Source organism: Cupressus sempervirens, chromosome 3 (assembly GCF_028749045.1).
Source record: "Cupressus sempervirens isolate cs-2001-9-10 chromosome 3, ASM2874904v1, whole genome shotgun sequence".
Taxonomy (NCBI): Eukaryota; Viridiplantae; Streptophyta; class Pinopsida; order Cupressales; family Cupressaceae; genus Cupressus; species Cupressus sempervirens.
In genome coordinates, this window is record NC_143120.1 from 459581041 (window position 1) to 459606413 (window position 25373).

Below are 25373 nucleotides of genomic sequence, written 5' to 3' on the forward strand. Positions count from 1 at the left end.
ACAATGACAATTCGCTATTTCTAATTTTCTTTAAAGTTTAGAGTGTCTGAATAAAGCTGCCAACCATTGGCATTCTACATGAGGATGCAATTTTGTTACATATTTCATTTATATATATCTAAATCAACTTGTTTGGTTTGTTACTCATTTACGAACTCATTAGATGCATATCATTATTGAATTTTACAACAAGAAAAAAGATTTTCTAATTTCATTTTGAGTCATTTCTAAAATTCTTGATATTTTCCGGAAAAGTCACCAACTTATCTCTAATATTTGCCAAGAACTTTTTTTGCCTCATCAATAAGTGGTAGAGAGCGAGATTTTGAACTGTGGCATACACCATTGGAAGTGTGTTGCACCATAAAAACAGCTTAAAGCTTTAATTCGTTGCATTCCTATAGCTATGCATCATGGAGGATGAAAATTCATAAACCATGATTGCAATCAATAATACCGATGTACACAGACCCCTAATTAACACTAGGTTATTGTTTTGCTTCAGTAGACGTACCGAAGCGATGGGCTTGTCAAACATTTTGATTTGTAGGGCAGCCAAATCGATGCATTAGGTTGGCAATGCTTTGTAAAGTCTTCTTAAATCATTCGTGCCTTTATGTTGTCCCCCAAACTTCATGAAAGAATTTTTATATCCAAAGATGCGCAAGATATGCTAAATTCATCTAGCGCAATACTTAATGTGTACAGCTAGTGGATTAGCAGACTAGTAAATAAAGTTTAAAAATCAAATGCTTAATTAGCTAGGCTAGTGATCACAACAAATAATCACAAATCAAGCAAAACAGCCAATCAAATATCTAATTCTCTAACGCAATAAACACACCTTTATAGGTGGTTTGTGATGCAATGATGTAAGGCATCACTCCCAAGACTAGTCATGAAACCAAAAACATGGAGTAAATAAATTAAACCAATATATAAAGTAAAAGGAAAAAGATATCCTCCTGCCCCATTCTATAAGGAAGATCTCAGGTGCTAAATTAAAATCCTTACCCTAAAGTTTCCTATTCACTCCACCACAACCTTTCCTAGTGAAAACTGTGATAACTACAAATGCAATGCACGGTCACTGAAGAATGTGTTTTCGGTATATACTAGAAGCAACCTTTGTGGATAAAAAGTGTATTTCATTATTTCAACCGCAACATACAAAGAAGCCTGTTAGATGGTCTATCTGTAGTAAAGAAAAAACATCACATACATGTAAATCAAGCGAAACAGAAAAATATGATGGCATTTAGATCCCCCGTCCTTATGATCAATGCTTTGCTTAATTTTTTTGTGTGCAAGTAATCGATAGAAATTGCTTTGTTGTTTCCATATTAGTGTTTTGCTTTACCTATAAACCTGTTGATACAAGAGTCTATTGCAATATTTAGTATTCACTGAACCATTTAAACAGAAAATAAATTGAAGTTCCAACTTGAAAAGAAGAGATCATGTGTGCACTAAAATTAGATTAGCCATTTTTTTACCATGCTAAATTAAAAGTGCCACCAAAACAAAAGTTGGAAATTTTTGAATATTTTTGAATCATTGATTGAAGTTTTACAAGGCATTACAAAGAACATCAGGTCTTTGCAACATATTTCCTTATTAGATACAACCAAGGCCAACTGGGATTAATGGACCAAAAACAACAATTATAGTCACCTTGGAGGCCAAACAATTGCACTTTACTATTATACGAGCTTCAAAGAATCATCAGTGTACAAAAGAATTCCCACACCTACTTGACATTAAGACGCCAAGCGAAAAATGAAAAGAGATCTCTGATGCCTTATAGTAACTGAATCAAATACCTGTTAATCCTGCAAAGAACGAATAGTTATAATTAGTAGCATTAAAACCTTGGGTTTCCTGTCCCACAAAACCCAATTGATAGAACACTTCCACCGAAGGCATTTCATTAAACATAATACTGAATCTTAATGTGCATAAATAAAATTATTAGGTCCATGAATACCCTTCTAACTACATCTTACAAATAAAAAATACTGCTGTTAATGAAGCTACAGCTAGGATGCCAAAATATACTTATATGTCTCTTTCAAACTGCTTTCCCTAGTTACCAAGTTTGCAAATACGAAATTTATCTGCCAGATGTTTCCACAAAAATTTATAAAACAAGATACTAGCATTATCAGCCTTTCATTTAAAACAACAAAACCTGCATTACCAAGTAGCATTTCTCCTGTGAAATTATAAGACTTGTCTACCAAACCATTTACATGCAGTCATTTGTTGTATTAGCATTCAACTATACCTTGCATATATTTAATCTCCCTCTGTGCCGCATTATCGTTGATCAATTGAATTACAAAAAATGTGCTCCTGCGATTTTTGAGTAAATCTACTGTTACATCCTCACCACAACACAATCACAAGGCTCTAATAGAATCAGTTCTATGTATTATTTTTACCGTCTGGCAGATTTGATTCCTGGTTATAACTTACATTCTCCACTTAGCAATGAAACATTAATTTTGATTGTAAACAGCAGAATTATTTATCTGAATGATCTACTTCTCTCCAAGTTGATTGATTTCCTACTACCTGCTAGTTCCATTTTGTGGGCACAAGAAACAGCAATGTAGACTTAGCACTCAAATGTCTAAATTAGATGGTGGTATAGTCCCATGTAGATTTGTTTACAGAAAATAAATAAAATGAAGTAACACGTAGCAGTTATGCCACCTGTTGCCATATTAAGGCACTAACAACCTTTTGAAACATGGAAGTCCTAAGTATTTTGTACCCACCAATACCAGTGATAGACCAAAAACGAAAAGTAATTATTATAAACAGAAGTGCTTGACTCACTGTTAAATGTATTGGTATGGTGGTTAAACAACAAATTCATCAAAAACCAATAAAAAAATAGACAAGAACATGATGACCAAAGGAAGTGCAAGTGCAGATCAGGAGGAACAGCCAAAAGAATCAAGCACTTGAGATTTTAGAAATACATCAAGATTAAATCTTAACAGCTTCAAAAACTGAAATGTTATTAATTTCTCATGCTACTTCATGTTTCAGTTTCCAAGCTGTGATCATTTGATAATCATGCCTAGGTCACAGGTTCATTAATGGTTTCATGTTTAATCCTGCAAGAACATCAATGGAAATCATATTCATATTTTGTAAAAACATTTCAATAAGTTAAACAATATTCAAGACAAAAGCCAAACCATTACCACTAACAAAAGCCAAACCATTACCACTAAGTGTCCCCCAGCAATTGCTTTACAAAGGGTATTTATAGGGGCCCTCCACTCACCCATTAGAAAAGAATAAACAAAACACATAATACCTAACAGAAAGGGCATGTAGCCCCCCGAACATATGAAAAACAAAGCCATAACCATAAGAAGGGCCCAGCAACCATTAAAAACTACCCATCACCAGAAAGAAACGTGCAGCTGAAAAAATGGATGATTAGAAAAAATTAAAATACTGGTTAGTGACATAACAGAGAAACAAAGGCAGTAATAATGAGATGCCCTAGCTACCAATGCCACTGATAAAGCCAGGAGAGGTGACCACTTGCCGGCCACCATTATCATAGCATTTGTCCCTTTTGATGTTAGGTTGCCATAGTGGGCAAGCTGAGGAAAATTCACATGGGTATCTCTTCCTTGCATTGGACTAAGCAGAACACAATATCATCTTCCAGAAAGGTGAACACACTAGCAGCCATGACTAGGTAACCAGGAGGTGCTTCTGCCCAGAGTGCATACAGAAAGACTACAGATCTAGCAACTAAAGATAAATGTCCAGCACATTGTTAAGCACACAAATGTCCTCCATTGTGGCATGCTCTTGCAGCACAGCTGGAGCCAAAGAAAAGCACACTACCACTAGAACAGAAACGAAAGGCTCAGAAACACCTAAAACATCTCTGTAACTTGCCATCAAAAATAAATTGCATCTAAGCTTGCAGAAATTCCACCCAAAAGGAGGATCTGTTGCACACCCTAGGTAAATCCCAACAACATCAAGTACTAGGATACATTTAATAAATTAAGGTATCCAAGTGCCAAACAATCAAAGATCACCTTCAAATGCTGGTCTGACACAGCCCCACTGATGAAGGGATCTCAAGGTTTTCGAAGAGGCCATCAAGCACAGAAAATCATGCATCACCTTCAGACATGCAACCAAGAGGCACAGAGATCGCAGCTGGCTATAAAGAAAATCCATTCACGAATTCACCTTTTACTAAATCCACTACCACGAAAAATATGATGCATAGGCCAAATCTTCCACTCTTGAAGAGTCATTGTAAACTGTAATGGTCAGAATGGGAAGCAAACCAAAAGTAAATAATGAAAGTGTAAAGTCGGCAATCGCCACATTACATTTCTAGTTTCTGCACTTCGGTGTTCACTCTTAGATATGCTTACATCAAATTTAGCTCGTTTCCTCAAACCAAATCCCATTTCTAGTGAGATGAATAGGTGAGTAGCCATCATCTTTTGTCACAAATCCACTTCTAAAAGATGGAGTCCTCATTCCTCAAGCACAGCAACACACCCAAGTACTTGTGTCCAAACACTAGCACCCCCTAGGTGCTGGTATCCAAAGTCAAATTTCAAATGTAGCTCCACAACCAAAAACCCTAAATCCTCGTCCTAGTAAGCTTTCATGGGGCTGTGGATGCCTTGTGGATGTGCTTCTTGGGCACCTCCAGGGGCATCCAAGCACGTCCAAGGGCCCATAAAAAAGTAAATCATCAAAACTGACATTACTATTGGCATTGGGAGGTTTGCTTGCTATAATTAGAGATTTTTTCCATTAATTAGAAATGTCTGTACTTTCTGTATGCTTTCAATTACCAGCTTGAACTGCCACTGGATATAAGTACTGCTTTTTGTATTCCTGATTTCCTAATGCTGTAGATCACTAACTGTTATCCTCCAAGCCTATCCAGTAATCGACAGGGAAGTTTGACCTTCCAATGCTTGAAATATTATATTTGAATGCTACCTCAAGTGTAAGACATTTCATAAAATATTTGGTGACAACTACCAAATACTACTATCTCCTACTAGATCATTCATCGTCCAGGTGTTGTTGTGCTGATGTGTACCCAGTCCACATGTATGCCTTCAATCCTATTCGCTGCTGATAAGTTCCGATTGTTCTTCCCCACTGTATATGGTGCTGACTGTGTTCACCTGACTGTACTGTGCAAGGTGCTGTCTGATTGGTTACTTCTACTTTGTCTTTCCTGTTCATTGAATCAATTTTGCTTTCTTGGTCAATATCATTTGCTGATTGGATGATATCCAAAAAACTCTAAGTTGCCGGTTCGGGTTCAGTTCCAAGTTCAATTTCAAGAACCAGTTCGCAAGTTCGTCAAAATTTTCGAAGGGGGTTTGGGTTTGTCCAGGTTCATTAGTACAAAACCATGTAAAAATTATACATACATACATACATACATACATACATACATATATATATATTTACGAAGCCTGAGTTAAAATTAGAATGTAGTATAGTAACATTCAAACAACAAAAAAACCATAAATAGTTAAACTTGTTATCATAGTGATAATACCATCATATAGTTCAATCAACTTCAACATCAAAGATTCAAAAGATTTGACAAAATACCCTCTTTGGAAACATAAAATGACAATGAGAGGCCACCAAAAGCAATTCATAACAACTTTTTGGGTTGTGGATGCCAAAAAACATTTAATTTTTGCCCAAAAAAGCACTTTCCAGCCGTCCACGGGGCCCAGTTTGCTGTGGGTTCAAACTGGGTTTGAACTTTTCGGTGCTGGTTCGCCCAGGTTCGACCCAGTTCGAACCCACAGGGCTAAAACCATACCCTGGACAAACCAAGTTTGGACCAGAACTGCAAACCGGTTCAAACTTTTCCTGGTGCAGGGGGGGGGGGGCAGGTACTTGTGCAACTTAGAAAAAACTCAGTGCATATAATGACTAAAGTTGTGCTGGTTACCTTTGCATATATATATATGTGTGTGTGTGTGTGTGTGTGTATACATAAACATATATGTATATATACACATACACATATACATATACATATGCATATGTATATGTGTATGTATATATACACATATACATACACACACACACACACACACACACACACATACATATATATCTGTCTGTGTGTATGTGCATCCAAACACATCTAAAACCCAAAAAACAAATAGTGCATCCACGCACCCAATTCTCACACCCACATCTGCATCTGCACCCGAATCAGCAACTTAGAATTCTGTAATGATTACTTGATATAAAACACTCAAAAGTACTTGGAAACGATTTCTCAATTATGCTATCCCTCTTGCTCATTCTCTCATGCTCTCTTCCAAAAGCTCTCCCTAAAGTCTTGGTGCCAAGTTTTCACAATTCCCTTATCTCCCTGCATGTCTCAATCGCTGGAAACCTGCAAATTACACATTGCTAATTCCCTCCCTTATATACATCATTTCTCCTCTACCCTAGAATTCATAACCTCTCTAATTCCCCATCCTAACAACAGTTTTTCCATCACTAGAGCTTTCTCCCTCGTCACCCACAAAAATCATTCATTGTTGCATAGAGCCCCTTTTACCAAAATACACTATTGTCACAACAAATCTTATAAGCTCCCTTCAATCAGCACTTTGGCTCACAAGATAGTTCCCATCTCCTTATCACCTCCATTGCAAAAGCATACAGCACTTTAACATTAGCCATCCTCTAAATTTATTTGAGTCTTGCAAGACATAGCACACACCACAAACCAGACAATTTAGGATCTGTGCACTCTCAATCTTTTCTGTGCTACGATGGAGGCTAAAAACGAGATGAATAGAGATTGGCTAAGTTAGTTTCCCCCTGCATCAACCACCAATTCCCCACCCAACCAAAAGTTCTGCCACAATTTTCTTAGTAAAAGAGATAAACATCAAGAACCTACAAAGACACGAGGACTTGGAAAAATTAAGCAAGACAGCCCTAAAAGCTGTAGAGGATTTGAAGTTGAAAAAACAAGCATCTACAGAGGACATGAGTAGCTTAGAAAGGCAAGTGTGGCCTACAACCAAACACAAGCATCAAACCAATAGACATGAGCACTCCCAAAATCAAAGTTGTTAGGAAGTCAACAAAATCATCAAAGAGAATCCTACAACATTCTTGAGTGCATTTCCAGCACCAATGTCTAGTCCAGACATGTTTTCTATCCATTTTTCTCAATTCCTTTCTGCAGCATATAGATCGTTACTTTTTTCAAAATTGTATCTGAAGCCTGATTTGCTTAATATAGCAGTCATGTTGAAAAGCATTTAACAAGATTTTACAATAGGGACCCATCAAACACAAACGACCAGAAGAACTGATAAGCAAAAAGCCATCAAAGAGTAGCTTTAAGAAACCACAAGGAGGTATGCTTCAATGAGCATGTTCTCTAACTGAAATCTTATTTCCTGATCCTTAAGCATGGGTTGCAAGCAAATTATGTTATTTCCTACTAGGATAATAGCGTCTTGCATGGAGAAGCCAAGATGTTTCAAAATTCGAACACTTATATATGACAAAATTAATGGCTTGAAAAACCTAAAACTATTAAGAATTTCCCTCTAATTTGTATTTTTCTATGTTTCAATTTCCAAATTTGTTCAAAAATCCTGTGTCCTAGAATCTACCATAGGATTTATGTATTTGGCTATGGCTTTTAAGAAATCCGATAGCATCATTTTTTCCAAAAAAAAAAACAAGCCCTGCCCATGTATATACCACGTTACATCCTTCTTTATGCCAGATTTCCACAGGTAAGAATTTTACTTTTTAATACGACTATCTGCCTCTTTCAATTCCTTCCAGAGAATTACAAAGTTGGCAAATATGTTTCTATCTTGCCTCATTAATGGGTGCCAAGCAGCAATCTAGTTCTTAAAAGAATATATTGAACTAGGGACGTATTGTAATTCCATGCCCAATACAAGAATTCCTGCATAGGAAGGCTAACAGAGCCTATGTCAAGAAGAAAAGCATGAGAATACATGAAAAGTTAAATAATTGAGAGGATTGAACCAAGAAAAACTAGTACCATATCAATATCACACATCTAAAAAATATGTAGACAATTTCTTAAATGTGAAAAGGCAAAAGCTCACCAAAATAAATTTTGTTGTTACAGCACTGCTGCCATTATCCAAAGATGTAAGACAATCCAGTAAACTATGAGGCCTAATCTTGCTGAAGGCTGCCTCATTAGTACTCGTCCACCTGATACCCTGATCCAGATGTAATTTTTGTAATATAAGATTAGATATGCATCTTGATTATCAAAAAGCAATCATATTGCTGAAAGATGCACGGAAGATATGTTTCAGAATATGTACCAAATCCCATCTATACGATCTGCTATGGGTCTCGTAACCTTTGGAATAAGCCTGGATGACACTAGTGACTTGAAAACATGGCCTTCAGTATGGTCAAAAACAAATATAACAGCTTGTCAGTCACTGCCTTATGGAACTTATCCTTTACCTATGGACTGCATAAAAATATACCAACCAAGAAAAACTAATTCGACTGCAACTCACCCTTTTCATCATCTTCAAATTCTGAAATTGACTGGCCAGATTCAACATCTATATTAACTGTAAGGTGATCATTAGAAGACTTGCGTAAATTTCGGACATGAGGCACAACCGTGGGCAGAGGAACAGAGCGCTTGCTTATTTGTGCCTGAAATGACAATTAAATCACTTCTACAATTATCATGGAAGAACAGAAATAAGCAATGCCAAATAAATACAGATAAAATTATATGGGCATGAAAATGGTGATTGGAAGAAAGGATCTACAATTAAATTTTCAAACATAAAAGTTCGAGAAGAGAAAGGATGTTCACTGTGCAACGGGACTGGAGCTATAAGAACTTGCACTCCCCACAGCAATCCATTATAGCAAGTTAGAAAATCACATAGTAGACAATCACGAAGGGAATTCAAAAGCATACTGTAGTCCATCACATTTATGATGCCCTACAAGCCACTGCATATAAGTATCTACTATCTCAAAACTATGACCACCGTACTTTGGAAAAGACAAGATTCAATAGAATTTTTTTTTTTAAATATTAGATAAAGAACATGCTCAATCTGAGTCAGGAGTAGGTACATGACTATTAAAAAGAACTGCAAAGCAATCTGTCCTGTCCAATCTCCACCACTATGTGATCCAATAAACAAGTTATTGCCCTCATATGTTAAACCTCAATTTCTCAAATGAAATGTCAAGGGGGTAATGGCACAAACTAAGACAATTGAGAGGTAAATTAAGGAGGGTGCATCAAGCATGATGATGAAAAGGTTGACCACATGTTTCATACAATTCCAACCAAACCATTGTAATTCATTAAATAGGTTCAATCTTCAAAGGTTGCTTTCCACGTATCAATGTTACATAATTCTACTAACAGCTGATTGTTTCACGTCTTTGTTAACATCAAAGTTAATGCTATTAAAACTATATATACTGGTGCCCTCTATTATTTCATGACAAAACAAGATGCAATGTACACCTCAGAAATTGTAGTCATTATCAAACAGTAATGATCTTTGTTTCCTTCAATATTTGATGCCCTCGGTGGAAAGCTACACTTATATTTGTTTGAAACTGAAGTGTTGTCTTCAACCAGCCAAACCAGTTGTATCTTTCATATGCTCCGTGTAACATAGAACAGATTATGATCCCTTCTATCAATCCATGGTTAAGCTTCAGAACCATGGAAAAACAACCTAACTCTCAAAGCTGAAACAAAGTGCCATGATTTGTGCTCAGTAACACAGAGCAAGGTGAAATCTATTCCAAAGCAAATAATCAAGCAAGGGCAGATTGCAAATGGGAACCTCCTCCAGTAGGTTGGGAAAATTTTATTTTGATGGGGCCTCAAGAGGCAATCCAGTGCCTGTTGGATTAGGATGTACTATACATTCTGACAAAGTTTCTTGGATTATTAAACATGTCAAGCCCTTGGGTGTACTCTAATAATCTAGCTGAAATAGAGGCCTTGATCGAAGGTCTAAAACTTTGCTTGGAAATAGACATTAGAAATTTAGTCATTGAAGGGGATTCACAAATTATTCTAAATAAACTCCTAATTGGATATTAAACTATAAACTTGAATACGCGTTAACAATAGTCAATCAATTTTAAGAAATTAGTATTAAACATATATATCGAGAAGGAAATAAAGAAGCAGATATATTAGTAAAGTACAAGAGCAGATGGCGAGGATTCCCTCCTAAAAAATAATTAAGTCATCCTAAACTTATAACGTTAAAAAAAAATCAAAGATTCCTTTATTAATTAGTTCAAAAATCTAGCTACAAGAATACATTAGAAAGTAACTCTTCCTAAATCAGTCACCAAATTAAGAAAATAATCAAGGATAGATCATACATACCAAGATAAAATTAAGGACAGCAAAAATGTTTTAATAAGGAAACAATGAAGATTATAGTTTTAGTCACTTTTTAATCTGAAATATTATATGGTCTTGATTTCTTGATAAAATATTTTCTCTAATAATTCAAGAGTGACCTTATACAACTAAATCTTTCAATTGGTTAATCTAACAACGATCTTGGTCAAGAAGTAATGTTTGCAGGCCATTTTACAGAGACAAGCGAGGAAATATGCAACAATAAAGGGAAGCCATAACCATAAAAAGCATTTACCAAAGTTATAAAGGCCATTATCAAATCAAGAATGCAATTTGGGAACTCTTAATGGTGCAAATAGGGGAATGCCCCTAAATTATTCATGAACTATGTAAATGGATTAAGAACTCTCTGGTTAATCGGAGGAACCGTGTAATTAATTACTTAAAGATTTTGGCTTATGCCTTTTACCGATCAAAAATAAAATACAAAGCAAGGTGAAGAATCACAAGTTGACTTAGCACTCTCCAAAAAACATCAAAGACAATATGAGCCCCTTTACTTGGTAAATGACCAAGACTCGAGTGCCATAATACGCACACCTTTATCTTTTTAATCTGAAAGAAATGATATGAGTTGAAATCAGCATAGACACAGCAAGATGAAGAGTCAAGAACTAATATGGCATCTACAAAAATGGACCAAACTGAAAACAAAACAAGTAGTATAACTTTTATTTGACAAAACACAATTCAGATAGTATTTTACTATCTTCACACTCTCGCCAGGTTTAAGGAATTTTTTTACCATCTCTGGAGTTTTCCCACGTTACTTAACAAGAACTCTTTGGCCCACAAAGAATATGATGGGCATATAATTGCCAGTCTAATACTAGTCATATAGCTATGTTTTGGAATTGATCCAGGAAATATTCTCACTCAAAAAGCTGCCTTATTGATCAGCAAAAGGTTACTAAGGCCAAACCCATGCTATTGACAAAAGAAGAGAAAGGACAAATACCAAAAAGCAAGGACAAAGTTAGAAAATTACCTTTTCTTCAATTCCTGATACTTCTAGACCAGCAGTAGTGCCGAGTCCAGAATGTCTTTCTCTTTCTACCCTTTCAACTTCAAGAACATCTACTTTACTTGATAACTCATTCATTCTGTTGTGTGCATCCTGTAACAAAGCATCTTTGGTTTTCGACTCTCTGGACAAATGATCTAAATCAGTCATAATAGAAGCAACCCAATTTTCTAATGCAACCGTAAGTGCATGTGTGTTGCTTGCTTGTATCTCATCAATGAGCCCATCATACACTCTACATTTTGCCCCCAAGCTTTCTAACCATGTTTCAAGCTCTTGTAACTTGGCCTCTTTTCTTTTCATATTTTCCTGTGAAGATAATACATCATCTGTGCATCTTGTAATTTCTTGCCTTAACCGTGAAATCTCAGCATCACGGATTTCTAACTGTGAATGCAAATTTTCAACCTCTGCAAGCAGTCCTTCTGAAATCTTACGCAAGTCTTCTAACCTGTTGACTGTTGCAGAAAGCTTGGCTATAGCCTTGCCCCGAGAAGACTCCAGACTCTCCAATGAAGCTTGTTTTGTCTGGATGATGTTCTCCAATCCATTTACTTTACTCGATAAGCTCTCCATTTGCACATCAGCTTCATCAAGTGCTTGCATAAGGACTTCTACTTCTGTATTTTAAACACCAGCAAGCAAATCAGCAGTGTATTCCAAAGACAGTTAATTACTAGATTGATAAAACCTAATTAAAAAGACAAAATAAAATAAATATTCACCTTGGCTCTTTGTCAGAACAGCATCATGCAGGGATCTAATTTCCTCCTGCATTTTCTCAACAGAAGTCTCCCGTGCCCTATAATCCTGTACACTGAGCTCCAAAGCATGGCAATCATTCTGTAAAGTTTCGACATTTTTCTCCAACTGACGAATTCTTTCTTTGTTCATATCCCTTTCACATGCAAGACTATTTGCAACAGATTCTAAATTCTTTAATTGAATTTGCAGCTCACCACAAGCCCTTGACTTTTCATTTTCCCTTTCTTCTGCCTCTTGCTGCAAATGTTGTATATTAATGCCTAATTCATTCAACTTGCACTTGAATTTCTCAGTTTGAACATGCACAAAGTTCTTGGCAGCCAGCATCAACTTTTCAGCTATCTCCACGCTATTTGTATCCATAAAACCAACTTGACTTCTGTTCTGTGTGGGCTTCGGAAATATCAATGTTGAACTGTTGTTACTAAGGGGTGCACTTGACAGCACCTCAGAATTTGACGTATCTTCTACATCCTTAATCTCAACTCTCACACTTTGAAATTCTGCCATCACATTATTGAAAGCATCAAAAAGAATGCCAATATTCCTGCGCAATGTAACAATCTCATGATCCTTTTCTTTACTAAGATCCTCAAGCCTGTTAACAGTTATATTCAATGTTTTAACTGATTCTGAAAGAGTTGACACTTCCTGCACGGCAAACTGCATCATTTGTAACATGCCTGTAGCTTTGTCACTAAAAGTGGCTGCCTGTCCTTCAAATCTCTTTTTGAAAATCTCAACACAATCAATACACCCTTCCAATTCATGCCCCAGAAAACTCAACTGATCATTAATCATCTGTTTCTCACTTGTGTCAAGATGATCTCTCACTTGCCGTACATGCTCATCATGATACAATCCTAAAGAAGACTCACTTGGCAAATATTTTCCCTGAATCCACATAGCAATTTAAAAGCAACATAAATACCAATACTGGAAGATCAATAAACCAGTGTTTAAGTATAATTTCTCTGCTAAAGCTTTAAAAGAAACCTTGTTATTAAAGAAGCTGAAAAATTAGATCAAACAAGGCAGTTACGAAAAAGTGCATCCACATATAGCGGCAGTGCTTAGATATAGATATTAAATCTTGGTTTATGATATTTGATACATACACAGATTATGTTTGACTAAGTGAATGGAATCGCTTGCATATTTACATAGATATTCATATATAGATTTAATCTATCAAACCATATTTCTATATGCCTATACTATACTATTTGAGAGAACCTATTAAATTAAATTCATTTTCATTGGACATGAGAAAATAATAGGATATTGTGTATTAAGCTAGCAGGCATTAGTTAGCCAAACAGCACTCATTATGATAAACATTTAAAATGGGAATCTTCAATCTATTAAACTGTCCAATAACAGGACCTGTTTTCCTCATAAGACACATGCATGTTCCATTATTAATTATTTACAAACGAAATGGTGCTATTTTAGGCTTTTACATCCAATTCAACTAATGTCTAAAAGTCCATTTCTGTTCAAGCAGGGGATGTTGAGTACCAAATATTGGCAGATATTTGTATTCCCATTCAATCTTACAAATAAGAAAAGTAATCAATTCCAACTAAAACTACATGTGGAGGATGAAATGGAGTAGAAAAGCAGCAGATCGTTGGATATCCAAATTCAAGTATGATACAGAACACCATAGTGCAAGATAAACAACTTTCACAAAATCTTAATAATGTTTCACAAAATCTTAATCATGTGGAATGTAGAAAATATCAATTGGTGTAGAAAGATATTTTATTGAAAAGGATTTTAATATACAGAGAACATATTGAATGAAGAAAGCTCATAAATTGAGTGCCACTGCAATAACTTTCTATAAACTAATCCCTAATGGGAAAATCTATTTGTGGGGCTTCTAGGGGAAATCAAGGCAAGCGGGTGCCAGTGTCTTTGTTCAAGATCTGAGTTTTTGATCCTGGTAGTGGTTGGTGTTCAGGTTGAACAATTTGATTCACAAACTCAGCCAAAAAAATTGAAAGTTGGGTTTGTTCTAGTTTGTCGGTAAAGGAAAGGAAAGGTAAGGCCCTTTTAGAGTCCACAATACCAGTCATGTGTTTTGGGGTCCACGCGTGGTGACAGCAATATGGGACTACCCCGTACACCTTGCAAGACGCAACTTACTGTGCTTCAACCGAGGCATATGTATCCTACCCTCCAATGGGATTTGAATTTGTAAAAAGAGCACAAGTTCTCCACCACTAGGTCAACTTAGGTATGAAAGCATAAAAAGTAATATATATATACACACAACTTAAACAAGAAGATTATGTCATATCCCCCTCATAATATGTTTAATTGAGTAATATTTAATTGATGACTAATATTTAATTAATATATTTACGTGGTAACCAAATTTAATTGATTCATACCAGCTAATATGTTTTTTTTAAATGTTTAATATATTTTATCGATCGTTAAGCAATTGATTGAAATATAAAATAATTAGTATTGACTGATTAATATTTAATATTAATTAAATGATGATTACATATTTCATATAAGTAAGAGCATTGCAGGTTTTGTATGAAGCGATATTTAGAGAAAGGGTCCAAATTAGAGGAGAGTCTCCACAAGGAAGGACATGCCCATTCCCCCACCGAAGGGGGATATAAATATGTTATTGTTTACCCCAAAAAAGTCCTTGAATGAAATATATCAGTAATCGGACAGCTAAGGCAGGGGTAAGGAGAGAATCTCCACAGGAAAGGATGTGTCCCTTCCCCAACCCAAGGGGAATATAAATATGTTAATGTTTACCCCAAACAAGGCATCAAATGAAATATATCAGCAATCAAATGGCTAAGGCAGGGTGGATAATAATGCAATCAAGGAAACAGAGGGACAAAGGTATGTATTATTCGTTTATTTCTGAGCAGAGTTGAAGGATATTTATGTTTTCTGTTGGTGTATCTATGTATAGGGACAGAACAGTATTAAAATAATTCATTCAATATGATATAAAATGCACGCATATTAATATGTGCCTGCGCAATGGTCAAACGGAATACACACACCCACAGATTAATCTGGAAGATACATAGAAACAGAGGACTTGGCATTATATATGGGTATTCAAAAAAATACAAAAAGAACAAGTAATTCAAATACTGTAATCAGGTCTATAGTAAGATAAATATAATTGCAATCCACACTTGAACGATGTGAAAGAATATTAAATAAACAGACACAAACCATTTACAATAGTCAACCTTAAAGGAAGGAAAAGGTCAATATGGGGGGACAGTGAGGCCTCACTAAGTACACCACTGCATAAAATATGAGGCCAGGAGGGACAAGAGATTCCACTCTTGGGACTAGGGTTGAGTTAGAACACCCTATTATAATCTTTCCCCCAACCCATATGGTAGATTTTATATGATAGTTAAAAGACCTTAGCCATGATGAATAGAATAAGATAGATGATGAAGGAGAATATCATAATGATTCTGCTAGGTACTCCAACCCCATAAGCTATGGAGCCAACGGGGACAGAGTATCCACCCTTGGGCCTAGGACTCTGACAAAAAGGGCACCTCATCATATCTTCTTATTCATCCCTCGGTATGGTTGTGGCTCACGAAGGTTGATATCCTAAAAATGTTTCCTTCCCAAATGTCTAACTATATTGTAGATCTGTGTATTTTTTATTTACAAACTACTAACAATTTCATTGTTGCAGGATTTATAATTGAGCATGATGAAAGGGATTTCTTACTTGATAAGATAACTTTCTAACCCTAACTCTTGCAATTGTGTTTGCAGAATCTTAACTATGGCACATTAAGAAGGGACATTACAGATTAGACAAATATGAATATTTTGTATATACAACAATATCTATAAACCTTATACAATATTAATAAAGTTCATATATAATTTAATAATAAAATAACAACTGAAGTTAATAGCATAATATATTATTATTTTTAATAATCAACATATATCTAATATAACTATAATAAATAATTACAACTAGTAACTTATTCAAAATACCTAATCTTTGGCCATATGCATTCTTATCAAATACCTATAGCTTTCTAGCTAGGCACCTAGGATATTCTGTGGCTGTATGTTCAACTATGGTATACCTTTTTTTTAACAAACACATCAATATTTCTAGACCTACAAAAATTTAAAACAGAAAGTGAGAGGCAGACAAATATAAACAGGAAAAAGAGATTTTTCCAAATATTTTGAAAGCAATTTAGAAAGGAAAAGTGGCAGATTCACTGCAGCAGCAGTGGAAAACGTCAAGAAATTCATGATAGGTTCACCTCGGCTCATCCCTGACAAAACAATGGTGCAAGATTAAGCAAGTAATAAGACATTACCTCCTCATGCAGTTTTATTAACTGACCAGTCATCTTTGAACCTTTTGAACTTGCATGTGAACTTAAGATCTTCTGCAAGGCATCCTCCAGATTTTTCAAAAGTTCCAGCTTCTTGAAGAAGTCATCGGCCATCAGGTGCAGCAAATACTCATGTTCTTTTCTCAAATGTTCAAGTTTGGTACCTAAATTGAGTAGAGCAGAATTCTGATTATTAGCTCTGCCTAATTCCTCATTCATGTTTTCTGCATGAGCAGCTAGAGCATGTTCAAGATGAAGTATGGCATCATTCTTTGCAGCTTCAGCTGCATTCTTTTCTATCTTCAACTGGGAGACTTCACTTTGTGTTTTTGTTAATTCATCCTCTAGACTCTCCATTCTTTCGTTGACTTCATCCAACTCTGCAGCCAGTAATTCTGCTGCTTTTCTCAATCTTTGAGCTTCTTGTTCAGCAGACACTACCTTAAGTTCTAATTCTTGAGATTTCTTTATGAGCCACTCGATCTCCTCAACTGGGTCACCAAATTCAGTTTCATTGGTAGCACTTAAAGCATTCATTATTCTTTCCAGCAGTACTTTTTTTTCATGCAAAGATTCTTCTAATTCTGTGCTATAGTTCCTCAGAGAAATTGCTTCTGATTCCTTTAACTTGAAATTGTCGAGTTTACTTGAGAAATCTCTAATTTGGAATTCATGTTCATTGATCATGGATTCACGCACCTGAAGCTCACTTTTCAACTTTTCAAGTTCTGTTAGTTTTTCATCCAAGGTCTGCTTCAAGCTGTCACGTTGTTGAACTACACCCTTGCCCTTTTTCACTGCAATACTCAGTTTATCCTTGGTTGATGACAGTTTCTGCTCTGACTGCTCAAGCTGTATTTGCAGTGCATCTCTTTCGTTCTTCAAGGCCTCTGCTTCTCTTGAAAATACTCTACATTTTTCAAGGAGATCATCTTGCTCACTCTTATACAATGCCACTGTTGATGTAGCTTCTTCTAGCTTCCTACCCATTTCCAATGCTTCTTGTTCTTTTTCATCTGATTCAAGAAGACCATCTTGCTCACCCTTATACAATGCAACTGTTGATGTAGCTTCTTCTAGCTTCCTAGCCATTTCTGACACTTCTTGTTCTTTTTCATCTAATGCCTCCTGATGACTCAATACCTCTTCCGCATTGGATGCCGGAACATTTGTGTGTGAAGGATCCTCCTGATTAGTTTCCTTATGTGTCTCTACTAATTCAGCTAGAGTCTTGAACTTGTGTATGAGATTCAGTAGACATCCATCCAAGCGTTCACTGCTGGAACTGCAAGGAAGATCATTAATATCTTCAGGCTGCATTGCTTCTTTAGTCATATCTATTAATCTGTTCAGCATACCTTCTGTATTAGCTTTGACAGTTTTCATTGCTGATTCTTGCTCAGCAACCATTGCCTGTAACTCAGCAAGATTGGTGTATAATGCTTCTTTTTCAGATGTATCCTTTGCTGCTTGCTCCATCAGATATTCATTTTTGCCTGTAAGCTCCTCAATGGTTTTCGAAAGAAGTTCCTTCTCCTGTTTTACTGTTGAAAGGTGTGTCTCAAAAATAAATGCATTCCTCTGTGATTGATCAAGCTCAATGTTAAGTGAATCAAGAGCACTTTGAACATTTCCAATCTGAAGTTGGGCACTAGCAACATCCTGTTGAGCCTGATCCAAAGCTCTAACAAGCCACTCAATTCGATCCTCTGGTTCCATTGATCTTACAGGAAGGGGCATGTGGGTATTATCCAACACCTCCTCCCATCGCTGAATAAGTTGATTCCTTTCCAAGAGAGATTGTTCCAGCATATCAGACTGCTCAGCCAGATTTAAGTACTTGTGCTGGAGTTCTTCATGTCTCCTCCTCAAGTCTTCAATCACTTCATTTTGACTTGAGTTGAAAGTGTCTAATTGTGAATTTAATGACTGAAAATTCATGTCACCTCTATCATTCCTTTCAGACATTTCCTGATCCAAACTTCTAAAAGGAGGAGAATTTTCAATAGAACATGATCTTACCAGCCACTCTATTTTCTCAGTGATTTCCTTGTAGTGAAATTCCTCTGGCAAATTCAGTTCCTCAAGAATTTCTTCTATTTTCTGAAGAACGGAATCCTTCTGTAGAAATGACTCTCGAAGAGCAGTTGCTGAATTTCGGATATATGCTAATTCAGATTCTAACGCTTCAACACGTTCGCCAGCCTCTCCATATGATTTAAGTTTTGTCTCGGTCTCCTGCAATGCAGCATTTTTAAACTGCAATTCATGCCAACACCTTTCCAATTCATCTGACTTCTCAGCCAAAGATTGTTTAAGTGCATCACGTTGCTGAACCAAGCCTTTACCTTTAGATACAGCCATGCTAAGCTTCTCTCTCACAGATGATAATTTTTGCTCTGTCTGCTCAAGATCCTGGAGTCGCTTATTCCTATCCAAGCTCACTGACTTAAGATCCTCTTCTGTTTTATGGAGTAACTCTTTTAGAGGTTTTATCTCTTCTTCCTGTTGAGATTTTGCTGACTCAATTTCATTGATTTTGTCATGTAGCCGTGTCAGTTCCATCTCCTTGCAACTGAAAGCTTCCTTCATTGCAACATCCAAAGGCATTTTCATTATATCCCTCAAATCACTATCAGATTGTGGGACAAACTCTTCCAGGAATCTCTTACATACATTTTGTTGTTCAACAGAAGTCTTATACTTTTCAATAAGCCAAAAAAGATGAGATTCTAGATGATAAATTTGTTGCATGTTTGGATCAGTTACTATGACTTCATCTTGAATGAGCTCATCAACAATAGAAATAAACTTTTCTGATATTGAATTCAAATGCCCATTCAATTGTGTGTGCACCTCTGAGATAGTTTTTAATGCCTCATCATGTTCTGTCAACTCTCTTTTAACAGCAACCAACTCACAAGATAAAGCATCTTTCTCTGCAGAAATATGAGATACCTGAGAGACCATATGCACGCATCTCTCTTCAATTGCTGCACACTTAATGCAGTTCTCATTTTCAATACACCTTTTAGACATCTCTGTACATCTGGCCTCGAGTTCTTCAATATGTTGATTCTTAATTAATAAAACAGACTCAAGCTCACTAGCTGTTTTTTCAAACTGCAATCTTTCTTCCAGTATTTCATGCAATTGTCCAACTAATTTATCCAACTTATTGGCCATGAGATCCAGTGAAAGGGCAGAATGTGCACCCTCTTCAGCTTCTATGATCTCGATTTGTTGCAGATGACTAGGCATCTGTTTATTTTCCCTAGTCAACTTTTCTTGTGTTTCAATCAGCTTCCCAAGTCTCTTTTGGATATTATGGAGTTCTCTATCAAGTGATTCTCTTTCTAGTTGAACAATTTCAAATTTCTGGGTCAGGTCTTCAAATGATCTTTGCAGCTGCAAGTTCTCCTGACAACTGTATTCAAGTTTTGCCTCCAGATTTCTCAATTCGTTAATTTTTTCTATGGTAGCATTTACAATGGTAGTAAGGCGGAAATCAACACTTGGAGGATCTGGTTCATCACAAGTGGAATTCATTGAGGCAACTTGGATGGATTGTTCTAGATTTTGTGCAGCATAAAGCATTGCAAACACATAGGAACTTCTTTCTGCTTCTAACAAAGAAGTCTGCTCAATAACACTTTTTTGCATTGTTTCCAACAGATTCTGGAATGCCGTTGATTCCTCATTGGCGTGTTTTTCCAGATCATTTAGTTGAATATTCAAATTCTCAATTTGAGAAGCATCTATCACTGCTTGTGCCATGAGCTGTGTATTCTTCTCTGTCAAAGTTGCCAGAACCTCATCCTGCTCAAGCCTTTTCTCCTTCATCACATTGATGTCAATCTGTAGCTGCCTCGAAACAGCTTCCAAATATCCTTTATGTTGCTGTTCTTCCATAATCTGCTGCTGAATGCTATCTGCGTCATTGTCAACCTGATTCAGAGCGGTTCTTAAATGTACTAAATTATCCTCTATTTCCCTAAGGTGCTGCATTACAAAACTGGTATCCTGCTTAGGGACATAATCTGCCTTTTCAGAGGATTGCTGAGAACCATCATCAGTTTCAGTCATAGGCTCTGCTTCAAGTATCACATCATCATATTGTGACTTGGCCTCAAAAGCACGAATCAGTTTAGAAATACCAGCAGGAGCCCTGCGGCTTCCCTTGTTTAAGTTAGTTTGATCATGAATCATTTCATGGACTAATTTCTGAAGCTTTTCTGAAGTCAATGCAGCCTCAGACAGGCATGTCTTCAGACCTAAAACCTTATCATCATGATCTGAATGTCGCTTTGTGACCTGTTCTTCCAAGCCCCCGATTGTACTGTCCGATGTAGTTTTGTCCACTTCACTTAAAACATCTAGTTCTTTTAACTTTATCCTGCATGAATCAAGATCTGTAGCAAGTTTTTCTTTCTCTTTCTCGACTCCCAAAAACTGATAATGTAGAGTTTCCTTAGCTTCTGCAGAAACATGGAGCTTATTTTTCAGTATGTCAATCTCAGCATCTGACTTTTCCCTGTGAGTTTCGAAATCCTGAACCTTTTGTAAAGCCAATTCGTATTCATGCTGTAAAAGTGAATTCTCCTGCTGTATTTGCTCCATGTTATGATTTGCATTGTGTAAATCTTGCATCAAATTAGTACGTTCATCTTGCACTTGTTCTTTTAGCTTCTCTATCTCACCTGCAGATTGCACTCTGATAGCTTCCAGGGCCTGCAGTTGCTGCTCTAATAATTCATAAGCATTCTTCATTTGTTCCCATTCACTGGCCATTTCTCTCGTATGTTGACTTAACTGTTTTGCAACTTGCAGAAAATTCTCATTTTCCTTTTCAAATTCTGCTTCCCTCTCACGAAGTCTATCCAGATCAATCAGCTGCTCATCATCCCTAGTCAACTCCTCAGAAATTTTAGGGAACAGAATATTTACAGGATCATGGCCTGCCTCTTCCAAATTTGTGTTTCCTTTAGCTTTTTCTATAGCTATGAGCTCCTTGTAAGCCCGAGACAATTCTTCATAGAAAATGAATAAGTGCTTCTCTTTTCGTTTCATGATGGATGTGAGTTGGATTTTATCCTGCCTTAACTCCTCTACTTGTCGCTCACATGCATGCATTTCAATTAGCAGTTTTCTATTTTCTTCAGCAAGACGAATTTTTTCATCTTCAAGCTTTTCCAGCACACTGGCTTTGAAGCTCACTTGCTTGAGTTCATCTTTTGTCAAACAAAGATCATGAACTAATTCTTCTTTCTCATTATTTATTTTTGCCACATATCCACTTAACTCATCCAATTTGGCCATCAGTCTAAATTTATCTTCAACTATTTGATGCAACTGATTTTTAAGCTGACATGTCTGAGCCCTAAGTTGCTCTGTCTTCTCTCTAGTGAAAACAACCTCATCTTTTAAAACCGGTTCTTCCAGTAGCTCATTGCTTGCATGCAACTCATACTGTTCTTCAGGGTTCACCAGAGATGTTTTCCTTTTATGCTCCATATTAATCAATGATCTCATCTCATCTATGCTCTGTGCCACTTCCCGGCAAGTAATTTCATAAACTCTCTGTGCATTAACCTGTTCATTTAGTTTCAGCAAAAGCTCATCTTTTTCATCAACAGTCAACTGCATGTGGCATTTCAGACTTTCCAATTCATTAATAAGATATTCTTTTCTCACCTTGGCCTCCTCTACAAATTTCTCTATCTCACCGATAAGGGACAGTTCATAATAATGAGAATTTTCTGTCTGTTCTGTCTCTTTAAAACTTGCTGATTCTGCCTGAGTTACCATTTGGTGTACTTTTCTTAATTGAAACAACACAACAGATTTTTCAGATTCCAGTGACTGTAATTTTTGCTGCAAAGTCACAAGTTTAAGTTCAGTTTGATTTTCGAACTCCATCAAAGCACTCTGGGAAGCATGAAGATCATCCAGTGCTAGTAGTCGTAAATTTGTGGCATTTTCCATCTCATTATCTGCTGTCTTTGTATGACCATTAAGGTCTCCTCTATCTTCGTAAAGCTTCTGCTCAGCAATTTCCAGCTCATTTGAAATAGATGCCTTTCCTTCAGTTTCGGAATGAAATTGAGTCCTGAATTCTTCCAAGGTAGAAGCAATTTCTGACTTCTCCCTCTCCATGTCACCAAGTGCCTGTTTTAATTGCTTCATCTCTGTAATCAGATTTTCATTTTCCTCGGCCAATCCTTTATTGGCACTTTGCTCTGTTCTAAGGAAATATTCTTGCTCCTGGGACATCTGCAACATTTGTGTAGTGGCTTCAAATTTTGTTTTAAGAGTGAAGTTCTCGTCCCTTACGCCTGAAAGGACCTCCTCCAAATGCAATCTATCTTGCATAAGTTGCTCCTTTTCAAGCTGGTTGGATCTATTTTTCTCTGTAAGCTGAATAATCTCTTCACGTGCTTGCATAAGAGCCTCCTTACAAGCAGTGATTTCAGATACAAAGCTGTCATTCTCAGGAAGACCTGACTTGACTTCTGGCTCAAAACTTTCTAAGTTAATGTCCTTCTCTTCACCAGTTGATGGATGAGATGGGGAAGAAACATCAAATGCTCTTTCATGTTCTAAAACCTTGTGCTTCTCATCTTCTGACAGATGCAAATCACCAGCTGATGACACCACTAGAGAATCACCAGTGACAACCTGAGTTACTTGCAGCAAACCTTCATCTCTACTTCCTTGTCGATACACCTCTGATGAGACAATATCCTGCACCGGCCCTACCGAGCACAAAATGAGAACATAATTATACACCCAAATTCATTACAACTTCTAACGCACTTCCAAATTTACAATACAATAGCAAGCAAATAAGTCAAGCACAAACACATTTTCCTTAATAAAAAAAATATATGGAATCTATAGCTGTAAAAGGTAGCCATCTTACATGAGTGGCTAGCCTTCCTGCGTTTGAGGTTTCATTGACATGGCTGCTTCCCTCCTTAATGACACTGACATCTTGGTCTTCTTCAAAACTACCTTCCACAGAGGATCCACAGGATGTCTCCGGCAGAACAACAGAAGTAGAATTCCTGATTTCATCATTAAGCTCCATTTCTACAGGTTTACAAGGATTTTGTTCAATTTCACCATACTCAGCAGGTCCACTTTCTGAATTTGCAATGAGAGCCCCGTCAACCATGTTGCAAGGAAGGCCAACTGCCTCCATGCTTGGATTTCCCTCCCCGTCATCAATATGGAACTTTTCTTTTAGAGCTCCTTCAGCTGAACAAACCAAATCTGTTGATTCCACGGTTGAACTAGTCCCACCCATGGAAAGACCGTCTCTAACCAACCCCATGCTATCCTCATCCCTTGACTCTTCTACCACGCCCAAAGCCTGTTCCAGTGTATTGGAATTCTCGCTACATTCATATTGTGTTGAAGGACCACTAGCCACCGGATCCAAATCAGGCTTCTGATCAGGATCTGGATCACTTTGCACGAGTGTTGAATGCTCCATGAGAATTAAAGATCTATCAGATGTTTTGGCATGGCTTCCTTTAGAATGTTTCTTGTTCCTGAATTCCTGAAGCTGCAGCCACCTAAATACTTCAGAACCCAAGCATGTAAATAACAGAATAGAAAATCAAAAATCCATTTAGATAAAGAGCAAAGGGCATCTACACATGAGAAAGACAATTAACAGCAAAAGTCAAGAAGAATGCATATTGTTATATATTAAAGATTCCAGAAAATTGAAAAAGGAAATTGATGAACTCCAAACTGAGTTAGATCTTGTAGAAGAAACACTAATCACTGGACGAAATCACAGACCATCAATCATGTTCTGAGAATCGTCTGCATTTTATTTTTTATTGATATTATATAGTGGTTAATCTTGATAATTTCAATTCCACCAGTTTGATCTAGCGATAACTGCCAATGGAACAGTCAAGCTCGTAAGAGATGATCCAACACAACAGTTGACTCCCAACAAATGATATTGCATTGCTATAGATCGCAAAAACCCCACAAGCGTATAAAAGAACCTACCCGTTTTCTACCAGCAGCTAGCAAATTGTCTTTGCTTTTGTTTTTATCCATAGTTTCGGTATGCTGCTTCAGCCACCCACTTCACAGATAAAACCAGGCGCCAGATCATTGAACGTTTACGTTTAACAGGTCTTCTGCTCACAAACCAACCAACGAATCAATCTTGAGAGCTCATCTCATATCACTTATAAATAAAAGTCGACTCTGAACCCTCAGATCATGAAAAAAATTATCACATGCACCATATAATCCTATCTTGCCATATTTTGAGCCGACGGAGAATTTCAAAATGAAATATTGGGTTAAATTTTTAGCTCAAGCCTCAACCTTGGGAAATTCATACAGAAGGGAAAGGTTAACAAGAACTAAACACGAAAAGATCATGAATAGATTCAGAGAACGGTCGATCCGATCATAAGGAAGAAAATTATGTAATTTGAGAGGTCATATGACCAGTACTTACCCGATACGATAGAGGCGTTAAATTAAACTGCCACGGCCTTCAGATCGTCCTGCGTTTATTTACCGCTTCCGCCTCCTTCGCTTTCCTTTTACAGTGAACTTCGATTAGCTCTGCATTTATTTTATTTTCTGGGTGGGCTTTTAATTATGGAAGGGAAATTGGCCTTCGATTAACTCTGCGTTTTTTTTTGGGTGGGATTTTAATATT

General features: G+C 36.7%; 1 protein-coding gene across 1 annotated transcript; it reads right to left on the reverse strand.

Annotated features, from left to right (window-relative positions):
* Positions 1–1529: 1529 nt before the first annotated feature.
* LOC149567086 (nucleoporin) lies at positions 1530–25373 on the reverse strand. The gene is made up of 10 exons (XM_089820305.1): positions 25167–25373; positions 24704–24837; positions 23595–24242; positions 16655–23416; positions 12251–13184; positions 11490–12145; positions 8595–8739; positions 8391–8472; positions 8163–8282; positions 1530–1832 (listed from the first exon to the last, which is right to left on the reverse strand). The coding sequence occupies exons 2-9, from the start codon at positions 24752–24754 to the stop codon at positions 8180–8182; spliced, it is 9381 nt and encodes a 3126-aa protein (XP_089676431.1). The 5' UTR covers positions 24755–24837; positions 25167–25373; the 3' UTR covers positions 1530–1832; positions 8163–8179.